The sequence below is a fragment of the Typha latifolia genome, chromosome 8 (assembly GCF_019914945.1).
Source record: "Typha latifolia isolate L0001 chromosome 8, TyphaL0001v2, whole genome shotgun sequence".
Lineage (NCBI taxonomy): Eukaryota > Viridiplantae > Streptophyta > Magnoliopsida > Poales > Typhaceae > Typha > Typha latifolia.
The window spans coordinates 706671-723156 of record NC_133093.1 but is presented as its reverse complement, the minus strand read 5'-3'; the positions used below and the strand labels follow the sequence as shown (position 1 = coordinate 723156).

The 16486-nt window shown below is 36.8% G+C and overlaps 2 protein-coding genes and 2 non-coding genes across 4 annotated transcripts; all 4 read right to left on the bottom strand.

The window, feature by feature from the left end:
- Positions 1-41: 41 nt before the first annotated feature.
- On the bottom strand, positions 42-8541 carry LOC140793329 (26S proteasome non-ATPase regulatory subunit 1 homolog A-like). The gene is made up of 14 exons (XM_073144743.1): positions 8227-8541; positions 7915-7978; positions 7721-7826; positions 7521-7632; positions 7269-7437; positions 4522-4656; positions 4090-4445; positions 3863-3998; positions 3524-3772; positions 3213-3433; positions 2709-2967; positions 1843-2075; positions 1252-1768; positions 42-769 (listed from the first exon to the last, which is right to left on the bottom strand). The coding sequence occupies exons 1-14, from the start codon at positions 8364-8366 to the stop codon at positions 434-436; spliced, it is 3033 nt and encodes a 1010-aa protein (XP_073000844.1). The 5' UTR covers positions 8367-8541; the 3' UTR covers positions 42-433.
- An 826-nt stretch (positions 8542-9367) lies between these two features.
- LOC140793590 (proteasome subunit beta type-6) lies at positions 9368-15176 on the bottom strand. Its single transcript, XM_073145150.1, has 8 exons — positions 14928-15176; positions 14730-14806; positions 13235-13290; positions 12051-12123; positions 11398-11509; positions 10980-11053; positions 10155-10229; positions 9368-9653 (listed from the first exon to the last, which is right to left on the bottom strand). The coding sequence occupies exons 1-8, from the start codon at positions 15067-15069 to the stop codon at positions 9522-9524; spliced, it is 741 nt and encodes a 246-aa protein (XP_073001251.1). The 5' UTR covers positions 15070-15176; the 3' UTR covers positions 9368-9521.
- LOC140794537 (small nucleolar RNA snoR103) lies at positions 13436-13539 on the bottom strand. Its single transcript, XR_012110150.1, has one exon. It is a non-coding gene; the product is annotated as a small nucleolar RNA snoR103 (small nucleolar RNA).
- Positions 13856-13961, bottom strand: LOC140794538 (small nucleolar RNA snoR103). Its single transcript, XR_012110151.1, has one exon. It is a non-coding gene; the product is annotated as a small nucleolar RNA snoR103 (small nucleolar RNA).
- Positions 15177-16486: the final 1310 nt, after the last annotated feature.

Genomic DNA, 16486 nt, shown 5'->3' with positions numbered 1-16486 from the left:
CAATACTCCCACTGAAAATTTTCTAACACCCGGCCATCAGATTACAAGTGATAGCAGTAAGACTTCGCATTAGATAAAAGCAACAAATCTTGTTCACAATGAGAGCTATTATAAGACCGAAAAAAGAGCATTAAGTACTCATGTCCGCAGGGGTCCGCAAAGGTGATCAGATCTTATGGCAAACTAAGTGGGAAGGGGACGTCTGTCATTACTGCATCTACCAAGTCCCAACCTTCATCAATCGATCTCAATATGCCAGCTTTCTCCCTCGATTGATTGTACATTGTTTCCCGTACCAACAAATTTCACACTAACTGTTACTTAAAAAAATTATCAAATGACCACAAAAATAAGAAAAAGGAGAGGTTGAGCTCTCCACCCTGCAAGGATCCATCCGCTGACCTCCTTTCGTCATGTGGAAGACCACAGAATTTTACGAGGAATACTCAAAAGGTTGTGGGGGCTGAGGTTCCTCATCTACTGCCATTGCTGAAGAACCTGATCCCTGCTGGCTTGCGGTGGTTGTTCCAGTACTGCCGGTGTTTGCAGCCAATGTCGAAGGTGTGTCTGTCAGAGCAAGTACCTCGGCTTCGGCTGGCTGTAGATCCTTCAGGAGGACAAAACCAGATGGTGCTAGCTTCACAGGAGCATACCGGCTTCCTTCCAAAAATTTTATGAACTTCTCTTGGGCAGGAACAACCCTTGCTGGATTTGTTAAAATTTCAAAAGAAGGTTCAGGTTCTGCCTTTTTATCAGAAGCACCGTCCACCTGAAAAGGAGAAATTGGTATATTTAATAAGACACTTCACAACTTAGGCAGAGGGTCACTAATTCCAGCACTGCATGGATAAGCTATATATCAGACTGCAAATTCGCAATTAGGTTCCTGTATGCACAGCTAAAAGTAAGGATAGAGGATACATGAGAATTGGGAAACTTGCATGCAGGAAATATATCATCAGATAATCTATCAACATATCCCGCAGAAAGGTGCACATGCAGCTTTTTATATGTGCGCCAACTTTACAGATGACTCAGGTTGGCAGATAGTGTTGGAAAAGGATCAGACAAGGTATCACCATTCTCAGGACTCAAAAAAAAAAAATCAACTTTCAGAATTTTCAACATGATCCCAAAATATGAACAATGATATGCACGAGTATTACTGCTTTTAAAACTATTCATATAAGACATCCTGACAAAAGGAAGTTATGCCATAGTAAGCAAGAATGCAGGAAAAACGCAACTAACCTGCATTGAGTCGGAATCCTTTTCAGAAGATTTAGGACCCTTTCCTGAGCTTGAACCACTTGAAGCATCTTCGCTAGATGACTTATCTAAAGAAGCTTTATGTTCAGCATCTTTTTTTGCTCTAGATTTTGATTTTGCAGTCATTGATAGAACAGCAGTTGGGAGCTTGACCGCTGAAGTAGTAGTTGGGGGTGTCGTTGGACGAGGATACTCAAATAGGGATGGCTTGGCATGGGATAAGAACTCAAATCTTGGCACTTTCAAGTCATTATTTAGTCCAATGAAAGCGGTAGGAGAAAAGGAAAGGCTGATGAAGTATAGAAGTGGATACCAGTACCAGAACTGGCTGAAAACTGCAAGCCCAACAACAGCAGTAAGTTTATCATGCTTTGTTTTTGAGAGTAGCTTGATTGTTACATTTCTTCCACCAGCATCAAGGATTCCAGAAGCCAATATAGCACCCATCTTACTCATTGTATCTTCATGCTTATCCAGAATTATTTTCTCCAATTGTCTCCTAAATAAATTTCAAAAGCATATAAATTAGATATGAGATTGCATAGATGCATTGCATAATTCAACAAAGGATACCTGAAAGTTCCCACACGTGAGTCATAGGATTCATTAGTCTGCATCATAACCATAGCCATTGCTATAAGGGCTCCCTGACGGACAAAGTCAACAACATCTGAGGTAAGAGGCTCCAGCAAAGATATGGCATCACTCAACCCAGTACCCGCACAGGAGATGCCAACTGCAAGAGCAGCACCATATCGAACATGCGGATTGTATGACTCAGAGAGAAGGGAAACGATTCTTGGAGTCTGCAAGTTGTGAAAAAGTAAGACTAAAACAGAAAGAAAAATCATTAACAGTTCACCAGTTATGACAGGATGATAGAAAAAAAAGTTTTTGCTACTGAATCGTTTACTTCTAATTTGCACTTGTTGTTTAGGGACAAAACGTTTTAAGTCAATTACATACATACAGATTAAATAGGAAATGGCTAAATGACTATAAGAAATCTAATTATCTCATTTGAAGGATACTATGTTATTCAAACAAATGAAGAAAACGCATAAACGGAAACCTGCAATTCGACCATCTCTTCTCACTCATACAACTATCAAATCTGAAGATCACATTCTTATAATGTTTAAAACAATAGTAGCATGTATCAGAAACATAATCTGACTAGTGTTTAAACTTAGGATACATCCCCTGCAGAAACAATTAAAACATCTAAAAGAAAATTCTGAAATTCAAACATCTTTGGTTTGTCAAATGTTCAAATCTTAGAGATGCTTATTAAAACAGTAGCACTAAAAGCATTAAAATTGGCTGGTGTTAGAGCTTAAGAAAATAATATTTAATTTTATAAAACAAGGCTTCAACGGTATCACTCTAAACAACTTAGGTACTAGTCACAACTCAAATATAATATCAGCACCACTGACCTGCTCAGGTTCCGAGTACAAGACAAAACCAAGAGCCAGAACGGCAGTCCTTCGTACATCATCACTGACATCAGATACAGCAAAATGCAGCAACTGGTGGATGGCTTTATTATTTGCTGTTCCTCTGTAGGCTAAGGCTAATGCATACATACCACCATAACGAAGTATAGGATCTTGATCTCTAGTCATCTGTTCAATCAAAGTATCAGCCTCTTCTTCTCTTCCATAAACAGTCAATGCAATTCCCAATGATAAGCCCCTGGAAAAAGGTTAAAAATCCAGATAAGCACTGAGGATGTTTATCAGATACCATGCTTATACAATAAACTGCATTTAGCCAAAAAAAATGTCAGATATATTGCTCAGATGCCATTTTCCTCTTATAATAGGAGATAACTAAGCATCAAAAATGAACTTTTGCAGCATAGACAGTTAGGAAGAGGTCCAGTACCCAATATTCGATTACAATTTTAATAGGACGATGTATATCCAATGTTCAATTACCTAATGATCTTCTCATGCTGCGTATCATGAGCATAGGCAAGCATCTCACTTGCCTTCTCACTAGAAGTCCCAACCATAAGTAAGCCCATGCTGATACCAGCTGCCTCACCAGCCACAGCACTATCAGTGTAAAGAACATTTTTAACATCCTCATATATCTCCTCGTCTGCAGTTCCTAGAGCTGCAAGTCCTAGGCCCAGGCATGCTCCATGTTGTATGACCTGCATAGCAAAATTTGAAATACCAGAATGAGCTTCAGAGTGCTGGAATTGAGTAGGTTAGAAATTTAGATGGAGAGTGACAAGGAGCACCTCAGCAGTAGTGTTACGAAGGCTTTCGCGCAGGAATTGTTTGATGCCCTCACCATGGTTGGCATGAATCAATCCTAGTGCATAAAGAGCACCACCTTCTGAGTATGGACTCCCACCACCCACAGCACCACTCTGAGGTAGGTATGGTGCCATTAGAGACCTGCCTTGCTGAAGGTGGCCTCTGTGAATGACACCTAACCCAGCAGTCGCACTGAATTTAGCCCAGTTTGTTGCTCTACTCAGCCATTCCTGATGAGTAACAATGAAGTAGTTAAATAAGAAACTACAAGTACCATATCAACGACAAGCACACGGAAAGGAATTAGTATATAATAATACCAGGTTTTCCCTGAGAAAGGTATCCACAGTTGTTCCAGCATGCATTACTGCATTGGCACATATAGTTGCACTGTGGCAGACACTGTTTCTCATTTCCACAGACTGCTTTATAGTTTTCAGAATCAAAAGATCCGACCTGTTAAGTTCATCGCACTATCAGCACATGGTAGTTAATACTTCCAAATATTAAGAAATCATGCCAATGGAAGACAGAATATGTAATTCACCTATTATGGCTATAAAGAAATTGTAAAGTCAGCTGAATAGAAGTCTCTCCTGAGAGTATTCCTTTAATTTTTGCAAGCTTTTCAGCATAGGCAACTTCATTTGGATCTAGGTTATGAGCATTCCCATTCACAGTTTGAGAACTCTCTGTCATATGAGCATCCTCAGCTGCAACCGAGTTGTCAGCACCTGCACTACCATTTTCCGAACTAGGCAAAGTAGATGCCGGTTCAGGGTTTGCCTGAGTTGGAGCTTGGGGACTAGGATTTGGGAGATGATTCCGTGCATTGAGGAGAAAGGCCTGATTTTCATTTTCTACGAGATCAAAAGCAATCTGAAATGCCAGGAGAGCATCATCCTGAAAAATACGGAAAACCACAATGAAATTAGTTTTATAATCTAGAGTATGGAACACCAAAAGACAAATTAAGTACCGTGCTCCCAGAGAGCAGCTTCTCCAAAATGCTTGCAACAGATTCAGGTTCATTTAGAAGCATGAGACATTGGCATATGCTCAAGTAATCAGGAGAGGGCAATCTTTGAAATATCTTGACAAGAAGGCGAAGAACCTGTAACCACAAAAGCAGAACTGGACTATTCATCTACCCATTTTTGCATCACCAGAAAGAAGGAAGACAGCTAAAAGAATAGGATTTTAATAGATAAAAGCACAATACAATTGTTGAAATCATGTTTATCAATCAAGTATGGGATTCCATAATATACATCCCTAACAGTAAAACACTAACTACATAATGAAGGGTACTAATAGGATATAATGATATATAACATAGGATATAATGAAGGGTACTAATAGGATATAATAGTTCACAAGAAAACCACTTCATATAACAAGCATATTTCACAGACATATTTAATCAAAACTAGCTTGATCAAAGCACATAAAATCTCAAACCACATAAGTATATCCACGGTGTACCTTGTCTTTGATAAATGTCTGATACTCTGAATACATTAGAAGTGACAAATATTGAAAAATAAAAAGGTATTGGACTTCACAATTCAGAATGTGATATTTTTAGGATATGGATACAAGATATAAAAAATGCTTCAAAAATAGATAATCAAATATGTCAATGTCTTCCAAATGAATCTCTTTGGAATATTTCAATATATTGAAACGCGACCATGAGTGGCAACCGGTCACCCCACCACCTAGCGCCTAGGCGGAAGGTGGGCATCAAGACTGTCTAACAATTTTAATATATAAAATTAATTGTTTAACTATATATTGATATAACATATAAATCTTTTAATCGTAATTTACAGCCATAGCAACAAAAAATCACAAATCAATTATATGTATATATGTGTGTGTGTGTGTGTATTTTTATCAAAGTATATATATATATATATGTGAAGCATGACAACTTTTCTCAATTTATCCTCTCTACATTGGGAACCCACGATACTTTGAAAAGAGAAGTAGTGGGTTTTCAAGGCAGAGAGAGAAAATGAGAAATGGATTCTCAAAGCAAAAGGAGACTGCTCTCTACATTGGAAACCCACAATGCTTTGAAAAGAGAAGTGGTGAGTTCCCAAAGCAGAGAGAGAAAAGGAAAAATGGGTTCCCAGGGCAGAAAGAGAGAGGAGAAGAAGAAGAGGAGGAGGAATGGCAGCTTGCCCGCCGTTAGCAGGCTGCCTAAGTGCATGGCAGAGCAGCTGGGCTCGCCACCCCGCCAAGGCGTCCATGGCGGCTGCCTTTGAAAACAGTGGAATATTTCAAGCATCCTTCCATGGCAACGCAGAAGGCACATAAAGTGATTAGGCCATTATATAGTAGCTTCATGAGTAGCAATGTTTAGAATTATTTGAGTAAAATCAAAAGTAGCACAAATACAAATAAAGGGGAGATTTATTGATTAATTGAAGATTATGTGGTGACACCATGTCAATCTCAACCCATCTAATCAAGTGTTGATCCAGCGTGGTCGTTAAAATGTATTAAACTTCACAATTCAGAATGTAAGATTTAAAGGATATTTTTTGGGATATGGATACGAGATATAAAATATATAAATAATGCTTAGAGAATAAATATTCAAATATTTCAATGTCTTCCAACTGAACCTCTTTGGTTAGAACATTTTGAGCATCCTTCTCTAGCAATGTAGAAGGCAGGTAACTAATCCAATACATAGTAGCTCCCTTTCTAAGTAGCAAGGTTTAGAATTATTTCAGTAAAATCAAAACTAGTACAAATATCAATCAAGGGGGAAATCAAACCTAGCATCCAAACACCAAATTCCATAAGATCAATGGATCCAAAACTATTGTTGTTTAATCTCAAAGGTCGTGTTAGAGGAGTGAGATAAGGTAATAGAAAATATAAAAACATCATTTGAAATAGACAAAATATTCTACTTCATATTCCATTCTATTAGATGCTTCTTAAGATGAATTTAACTCAGGGTGTTGCTCAGTAATTTATGGCAAATAGGAGGTTTTGCTTATAAATAATAAAAAGAGAGGGCTTTATATGAAAAGAGAGATTAATATTTATAATATAGTCAGTGTCATTTGTAAGTTCCCAAAAATATATAAATACATTGTGTTCACTATTTCAATTAGCAACGAAATGCATCCCATAATGCAAATTACGAAAACAACTATGAAATATTCTCAATATTCAGTGTAGTTAAATGAGCTTCGCCAGTTAACAGTTTAACAAATAATTACATAAATAGAATAAAGTTAGGACTGACAATAATCTTTCTTAGGTCTGCCTCTTTCTCCCTTCCCCCTCACTTTCTCCACTACCAATTTGTTGTCGATTGGGCCAGCCATGCCAATTCTTGGCATGGCACATTCTACATGCACATAAATTACTGACAAGGGTCATGCCAGCAACAAGAAAATTCTTTTTACAACTTACTAACATCAACATACTATTTGAAGTCAGATGTAATCTACCGTAGGAGTTAACAACTGATATTGACATTCAACTTATGAGTGAGAGATGGAAAGATACATCCATAAATTATGTGCAAAAGTCAGCATGCCAAATGCTATGAGCATAACATGCTAACAATAGATCAACATATAGCTTGAAAATTATTTGATATACGAACTCTAAAAAGAAAACCCAGTGACTAAAATGTGGCTTTTGCTAATATTATCACCTATGCATGAGGAAGTTCTAGTACCACTATGTGCTCACCTCACAGCGATATTCTCTATGATTAACAAATGAATGGGAGAGATTGATGCAATATGAAAGAGCTCCAGGAAGATTATCACTACGAGTAATAGCTTCCTCTAGCTTATCCAGTCTCCTACATTCAACAGCCATTCCCATCGCTTGTTGATACTTCCCATCCAAAATACACCTGCACCAACAAAAAGCAGACCATAAGACTTCCTACAACAAAAGCAACTAACCAACTACAAGAAACAGAGAACAGTGGCCTACTTGTCCAGCATCCTTTCCACAATTGCTTCCAATCTAGGGTCCACCTTCTCTTCTTCATCACTGGATTTTAAAGGCTTTGACTTGAGACTAGCATACTCATCGAGTGCCTTCGCTGAAGAAAGAAGCAAATTGCATCAGAGCCACAAACCACAGGAAAACAGGAACTCTTTAGTAATAGCAATTTCAGTTGGGATCTCTACCCAGAAGTGTGTGAGCATAGTCAGAATCCTCAGATACATCAAACAGAGGTCCAGCACCAAGCGCATAGGATAAGGAATCATTAAGTTCTCCGAGGTAGTAAAAGACCTATCCAGAAAAACTCTATCAAGATTCAACAAGCCAAATCTTGACGAAGGACACGCATTAAAAAGAGGAAAAAAAAAAAGATTACTACCTTAGACACAACCAACGCAGCAAGATGCCTCTGATCGAACTCCTCGTCTTCATACAAACTCTCACTGCATCAACACGAGCCCAAATCGTTAGAGAATGAATTTTAACCAAGTTCTTGAAAGAAAACCAACAAAAATCCACATAAAGATCCATTCTTTCGCTAATTCCGAGAAAGGCCGACCAAATCAAGAAGCCACAAAGATCAAATTCCGCAGTACGACCCCCAAATCACAAAGCTACCTAGGGTTTTGGCAAGACAGATCCGGATCAAGCAATCAAGATTAGGTCTAGGGTTAGGGTTAAACGGACTCACATGGTTGGTACGCTAGTGGAGATTTCGGGCCAGAAGAGGTGGACGAGTGAGTTGAGCTTGACGAGGGCGTGGAGTTTGAGCGCTGGGTGCGGCTCTTGTAGCATCGCCAAGAGGCCGCTTGCGGAGCTTACGACCGCCATCTCCTCCTACTTCTCCTTCCGGTCCTAGGGTTTCCAAGAGAGAGAGAGAGAGAGAGAAAGAGAGAGAAGAGACCTTTACTTGGAGGACGAGCAAACCTAAGAAAGAGAGGAAGGTGGGGAGGGGTGGTGATCTTAATCGCGAAATGAGAGATATCGTACTGAACCGGACCGATTTGGTTACTTCTTGGTCTTCCGGTCGATACAGCTCCCCCCCACCTCTTTGTCACGTGTCCTTACACGTGCTGAAGTATAGCATCATTTTTAGTAGCTATACATACCGAGTTTTGCGCTGCCAAAAGAGAGACCAGTATAACTCATAATGCTACTAGCTAGCTAGACTGTTAATATTGCATACGTTTGGACTCTTTTTAGTTTTTAAGAGTCAAGAACATTCAGTTGTTTCAATCTATATATAATATATCAGAGAAATTAAATACATTTATCTAGTCTATAAATTAGTCTAGGAGCTTTCGATCCTAGACTAATAAATTAAATACATTTATTATATATATATATATATATAATTAAATAAAAAAAGAAGAAGATAAGTTAACACATTTTCCATTTTTTTCAATTTTAATAGTGAAAAAAAAAAAATTTAAAATGGACGGCATGAAATATAGGTCAAAATAAATAATCTTATAATCTACTCCTCCCTCTCATCACTAGTTTTCTTTAGTTAATCGTGATACCTTATTTTTCAAAATGGAATCCACTACTAGAGTAGTGGACTCATGAAATAAGAAGCTCATACCAGCCACGTATACTATTAGAGTTGAAAAAGGATAAACAAATAAATGCCAGGGCGTTATTACATACACTGGTCATTTAGCTTGACTTTTATCTTAAAGAATTCATTAGTTTAAAGCAGTTGCAGAAAAATTAATTCCTTGTTCACCGGAATCAAATTGTACATGATGAATCCATCCATGGCCTTGAAAACAAAAACAAAAAAAAAATCCTTGTTCACAGTACCGCACCGTAACCAAGAATCCAAAGTATAGAGAAGACTATGAATTCACATTAAAGAAAACGTCTTTCTAAATATCACTGCCTTGCCTGGTTATCACATAAGAGGAGTCTACATCATAAGTTCCAGTACTGAAATAACAATGCAGAAACAAAATATTCCATTCAGAAGAAGGATCCTGTTGATCATGTGCTCATTGGCTCAGGGCTGCTTGAAGAGAGTATATCAAGCAGTGAGTTATGTGCCTCTAGCTCTTCATGCCACAGCGGCAAAGAATCACCAGTGTAGAAGTTTCTTGTAACACCCTCAGAATTAATCTGCAAGACCACAAATACAATGACTCAACAAAAGAAATTTTAATTCTTGATTCACTCGGAATGCATCGATTGTATGAATTTTGACTAGAAGAGTAGATTACAGCTCTGGAAGCATGGATTAACTGAGTATGTCATGGGAGAAAGATACGATATGAGTATGTGACATCACATTATGGAACATATAGAAAATATTTTAAAATTCACAATAAGAAACCAGATACTATTGCATTTTCTAAATTTACAAACCAACTGGCTTGTCATTAGATTGTGACACAACAGGGAAAAATATAATATACAAAATGATTCTTCTGTAAAGTTTGATATTACCAACAAATTTCTCTGAGCTAAGAGAATCAAAAGCATAACGAAGCATAAAATGCTGATTTTTTAATATTGAGTCCAGACAATGTTATAGAATCATCTATAGGAGAAGTCTCACTGGAAAGTTCTCACAGAAAATATGCAGATGACATGAACATATGCAAGTACAGAAAAACTTACAATAACAGTACGAACAACACCTCCACTAGCACCATCACGGGCAATGGCAAGAGAGATTGCCTTCACCACTAATTTCTGCATACGACAAATTCAAAAGCTAAAGTCAGAAAATCCTAGAGGCAAAAAGGTCATATCATGTAAAAGTTTCATCACCTTAAAGCCAAAACTGCAAAAGGAACATATTGTATAAGTCCCTTCAATTTTAATATTCAATCAAACTTAAGCTTGTAAAATATTTCAAGCTGTCAACTGTAAGTTTCCCCTTCTAATTGTCAATAGGTTACATCTTTCACATGGGTACAAAGGATGATCTGATATCTTTGTTTATGTTTTCAACTTTTCTTGTACTCCCACTGATTATAAAAATGAAAACTATTAGGGACTGGATACTTATAAAATTGGATATATAGTTATGAGAGGGATGCTGTCGAGTTATGATTGAATTTCTAATAAAAAAATCTGGGCAGTTTGGTCTGAGGAGTGCTGCTCTCCACCCCTAAATATGGAGGGAAGAAATATGTCACCACCCTTTCTACTAGTTTCATCCAATTGTTTATGAGAATCTTCATTCAAATGTGCATTCATAAGTCATAACATGTACACCCTTTATGAAGTTAATGTAAAGGGCATTTTGAACGTACCTTCTGGATAGCCACATATAAGATAAGTATTGTTGAACTAAATGCCCATAAAAAATTAAGATACTCAAGCATCAATTTATACCAATTATAACATCACAAAACATAAAAGATATAACCCTGCCCTTTGGAAAGTGGTTATTACTTATTACATCAAAGAAACTTCATACAGAGCTATGTTATGTACCTCAGCTTCATCTTTGCTCATTCCTTCCTTCCATGCTTGATCAAAGAAGCCATACAAGTAGCTGGAACCGGATCCTGTTAATAGCAGCATTTCACAATTGTCAGTCTTGACATAGTCATTATGGTTAGTTCACAATAAAACTACATTCACACTTGAAAATGTGCCTAGAAAAATAAAAGATATTTGTTTTATAAAAAAATTTAAGCAAAGGTTGAGAATCAAAAAGGATGCCATATATTTTTGACAGCCTAGAATACCGCGACAACTAATTATCAGGATATCAGATTACAGATAAAGGGGAAGTTCTGCATTTCTCAGTCACTCTAAAGACACCATATGTTTTATCAGCCATCATATATATTAGTGATGACAAAGGAAGTGTTACAAGAAAGTTTATAAAAAGATGAAATCTATTTACCTCCAATTGCAAAAGATTGTCTCAGAATTGTTCCACCAAGGGGCACTGAGAATATTTGACCACCTTCATATTTATCCCAGCCACCAACAATCATGCCAGCTTGCAGCATGTTCTGAAAAGATCATGTAACCAATAACATGTACTATTAACTACAAAAAGGGAGTAACAACAATAAAGAAAACGCAAGGTTACCAGAAGAACAGAATAGCTGATCGATCAAAGCATTTCATTTGCCCGAACTACATAAGTGTTACTAGGCACTTTCTAGCAAACAGGACCTAGTACACTAGGCTGACATCTAAGCACCGCATATCCCCAAGGCAGCCACTTTATCAGATAGACACAATTCCTCGGATGAAAATTTGATTTTAGCAAAACTAAATTAATATTACTTTCACTTAAACATTTTCCAAGTTTTTTTTTTTTTGAACCTGTTTAAATTTTAATTCACTGCTAGAGGCTGTAAGCAGTGTGCTTAGATGCCTACATATGCCAAGGTAGTCAGGAAGCCCATCCACCTAAGGACCTACTGGCACTTCGATTAGATAAAAATAGCAAACATGCATCATTGGACATTGACAAATTGAACTTCGTAGATGAAGCTATTACACTAAAAAGCAGAGTCAACAAGTTGGAAAGGCTTCATAAAATACCTTGTTCTGGTAAGCTAACAACCTGACTAAGTTAGCAGCAACTTTGACAGTCGCAGGTTGCCCTAGTTGAATTCTGCAAGAAAGGAACAATAGAAGGCACAGTATCAGATTTTATTATTATGGGTTTATTATTATTGCAAATAAAGCCATTATATCTAATTTAACTCACAAAATAGTGTACATTTATTTATATATTTCCAGTGCAGAAAAGGGGCATATAGTTATATGAAAAGTTTCACTCTGGCAACTCTCAATCTTCTAATGACATGTTATCACCATTCTCTTCCTATGATGCCATCCATTATTTCAACTGTATTACTCAAGATAGTGTGCATACCTTAAGATGATAACCAATGTACTAGTTTAGAAAGAAAAAGAGCTTCTATTTGAGTGCAACCAATACACATCAAATATATGCTTATCAAGAATTGCATACCAATCACACTGAGCTCCACTACCACCAAGAGCTATACCTACCAAGAGTCTAGTTCTGTCATCAAGCTTCTATAGACGGTTATCAAATTTGTGTCACCATATGCTTTCTACATGAATAAGGATATGAACTGTTGTTCCAACTCAATAAAGCATGGAAAGAGAAATGGTCTTAAGAATGTCTTTCTGCTAGAAGTATAATGGAGATATACAAAAGTCAGAAATCAAAAACAGTGATTGATTTTGCAAAAAGTGCATACATTTCAACTCTCTCAAGCATCTTCACAGACCATATTGATCAAAAACTTCAAAGGTAGATAAAAACCAGAAAGTTTTGCCATCATTTGTCATCAAGGGCTTCCAGACATCTATCAAAGCTTAAATCTTCAATAAACTTGAGAGAAATGAAAGAGCCAATGTATGTCATGAAGATACAAAAATATTCAACATTTAAAGAGACTAGCTAACAGCAAGCCATCTCTAACACTTCTACAGGAAAAAAAATAGTTATTGGACGTGAAATCCCAATATTTGGCATGTCAACAATATAACCTTCATGAAAGACTAAATGACAAGACAATTATATGTTTCAGAGATAATAATTATTTTAGCTCAGACATCTAAATACAAACTGGGACATAATCATTTGTTATTTGACTATAATTTATGTAACATGTGAGTGACAATGCTCTATCAAGGAAAAGAGTACAATCAAGCAAAATGAAAAGCAAGGGGACATAAAAGGTGCTTACGTGTGTTGATGGAGGAAGTAGCGAACATAATCAGAAATAACTTGGGTATCAGCAGCCTGTGATACAACTATAACTTGTTACAACAAGAAAACTACAGAACAGAAAAACCAAATGGTAATATGGAACCAGTGAAAGTAAATGAGAAATATAAAATGAGTATTGGCAATATATGCCTGCTAAAGCTATTCTTTTTTTTTCATACAGTGTATGGTGGTCCTTTATGGGCCTTCAATACTCATAGAAGACCCACCTAAATTCCACCAATTGTTCTCTGTCCACATTTACAGCAAGCACACAACTGACATGGCCCACCAAGAATTAGGACATTATCTTTAGGCATCACCAGACGATTAATGAAAGATGAATTAAACCCATTTAAGAGCCCCATAAGAGCCAAATCATTTGCAGCTGAATCAAATCAATCTTTCTGGCTAAATTTACATGATCTAACATAGTGACTCCTAAGGCACTTACATTATCCTATAACTCAAAATTTTGAATATGAACAAAGAATTTAACACATGAGCAGGGGTTATGGCAATGCATGCTCTGAGAATAATAAAGGAGAAGTGCAACAATAATTTCGCAATCTCAAACAGTTACATTTATCTGTTGGTTGTTTAGTATATAGTGGTCCTTTATGGCTCTTCAAAACTCATAGAAGACCCACCTAAATTCCACTGATTAATCTATGTCCATATTTACAGCAAGCATACGACTGATGTAGCCCACCAAGAATCAGGACATTATCTTTTGACGTACAAAGAAAATTAAAGAACAATAATTTCTCTCAAATAATCAATCACTTGCTAAATTTCCGTGATCCCCATTAGTTGCTCCTAATTCTCTTAGGTTCCCCTAAAACTAAACATTTTGAATATACAAAGACATGTCTTGTGGCAAAGCATGCTCTTAATAATAGAATATATATATAAGCCAACGAGCTATTAGGGTTACAAGAACATGCAGCACAATGTAATGAAAGGATGCTAGCACTTTGAGCTTTAAAGAACTCGTACAACCTAGAAGGATTTTGTCTGATATTTATGAATCAGAATGGCGGTCAACTAGGAAACAAACCAGTACATAAATTGCGCAGCTGACTGAGAATATTGAGTTGAGTGGGTTACTTAAGAAAATTAGCAGGAGTGTATCCGAAACAAATTAGAGATAGCAACTGTAGAGATTAAGTTACGTGAAAATAGATTAATGTGGATTGGACATGTTCAAAGGAGATCGTAATGCACCATCAAAAGAAGAAAAAAAAAATCAATCAGAAAGTTCCTTGCGGGAGAGGAAATGATGAAAACCGATGTGAGAGTTAGTTTTTAAAAAAAAGTACACTATAGCACTCAAGAAAGTGACTTGTTCCCATTCTTATTCAACTATAATGAACTCAATCATTCCCAACTTATAAAAAAGAGCACCAAATTATAATTTTTCACCACAAGATCAAAGATAAAAGCATGGTTTTCTAACTGCTCCAAGTAATTACCGATCCAGAACGGCACACGTAAACATTATCCGTCACCATCGTGATCTTGTCCGACGCCCGATTCGCAACATACATTCCTGCACAAATACACCCGACCAGAAAAAGGCAAACAGATCACAACCCATACCAAAATCTATCTTACCGTTCCTTCGTATAAGACTTAGAATTTAGAGAAAAAAGGAAGAGGAGCAGAGAGACCTGTGCTGGTTCTGGAATCGGCCCCGAGTACGACGCCGCCGTCATAGGTGACGCCGATGATGGTGGTGCCCATGGAGTGGGGGGCATTGAGATCGGGATCCGAAGCGAGTGATCCATGGGAGTTGGAGAGAGGAGAAGCCATGGGGAGGAGTGAGAGAGAAGCCCAAACCCTAGGGAAGCGAAACGAAGACGATGGATTTGAGAGAAGTGAGAGGAGCAAAGTCCTTGAACGAGATCCGACCCCTTCTGCAAGTAAAGAAGGGGATATGTGTGAGTAGCACGTGCGGGAGATGTGGACCGAGACCGACCTAGTCCGGCCCGGTTCGATTCGATCCGATCCGGTTCGCTTTCGAGAAACTTATCATAAACACCCTACAAGTTTCTTTTATTATTTTTTATACCCTACCGAATGGATATTTATTGTAGACCCTCCACTCCATTTTACACAAAATGCCTCAAGAAATCTCTATATTAGTTTTGTTAACTAACAGTTATCTATATTCTATACACACAAAATGATCATAATACCTTTGAATAATTTTTTTAGCATAAAAAAAAATGATAAACTAGATTTTGAAGTCAAATAAGAAGTATTTCAGATATTTATATTTTGTATTTTAAAAGTAATAAAATATTAGGTAGAATTAACTCAGAATGATTTGAAGGTATTAAAAGTAAAATACAGGAGTAAGGTATGGTATAAAATATAATAAAAACAAAAGACAGGATATTGTTGATAAATTTCCCTTATTTTTCTAGACCCAGTATAGGTGAAAATGGAACAATTTGCAAGATTATTCCACCTTATAATCACATTACCAAATATAAACCAAAACCTATAACATTAGTCTGTAAATGAAAAGTTACATTCCTGTCTGAATTAGTGTCTATGAGAAAACAATTGCACAAGGGAATTTGGCAAATATTGAGTTTATTTTCTTTGACTTTCTATCTACATCCTTAATCAGATACTCCTAGATCCTGTGTCTTACAAGGAAAAACAAATGTTATATGGTATGGATTTCCTATAATTTAATGGCACCAATTTTTTCCCTATACAATGGTGAAGCTTTTTTCTTTTACTTGGGCAACTTCTTTACAGTAACATTGTGACACAAATACTTGCAGAGATATTAACAGTTTAATGGACTGAAATGAGAATTGCAGAGGTTCATGAACCAATTGTGCTAAGTTGATGAATGTTATTTATTGCCATTTCCAGATCAATGAACATATCTTAATGATTCTGGAGCTTATGTAACAAGAATAATGAGTCAAGCTAGACATCAACTACTTCCTCTGGAGATCCCTTTCACTTTTTATTCTTCACAAACAACTTCATAACTATATCCAACTTCTCTTCCTGCATATCTTTCCAGTGCCTTTCTTTCCCACATCTTTGTGTAGCCTTTCATTCTCTTTTTTTTTGCAGTTTTGCATTAGATTCAGGGTATATTTTGAGTAAATTCTCAAAGGACTACATATTTTAAGAGAGAATTGCAAGCATAATGCAATCTAGCAAAGTTACAAAACTAGTGATTCAGCATTTGTTTCAATCC

Bases quoted from the DNA above. Each gene is read 5' to 3' on its own strand.
- LOC140793590 (XM_073145150.1), bottom strand. From the start codon at position 15,069: ATGGCTTCTCCTCTCTCCAACTCCCATGGATCACTCGCTTCGGATCCC. The intron at 13,291-14,729 runs GTAATTACTTGG...GTTGTATCACAG, and splicing joins ACGTGTGCCGTTCTGGATCG to GCTGCTGATACCCAAGTTAT. The intron at 11,510-12,050 runs GTATTTTATGAA...TGATCTTTTCAG, and splicing joins TGTTAGCTTACCAGAACAAG to AACATGCTGCAAGCTGGCAT.
- LOC140793329 (XM_073144743.1), bottom strand. From the start codon at position 8,366: ATGGCGGTCGTAAGCTCCGCAAGCGGCCTCTTGGCGATGCTACAAGAG. The intron at 7,979-8,226 runs GTGAGTCCGTTT...GTGTTGATGCAG, and splicing joins TCCACTAGCGTACCAACCAT to TGAGAGTTTGTATGAAGACG. The intron at 3,434-3,523 runs GTGCTCCTTGTC...TTTGCTATGCAG, and splicing joins TTCGTAACACTACTGCTGAG to GTCATACAACATGGAGCATG.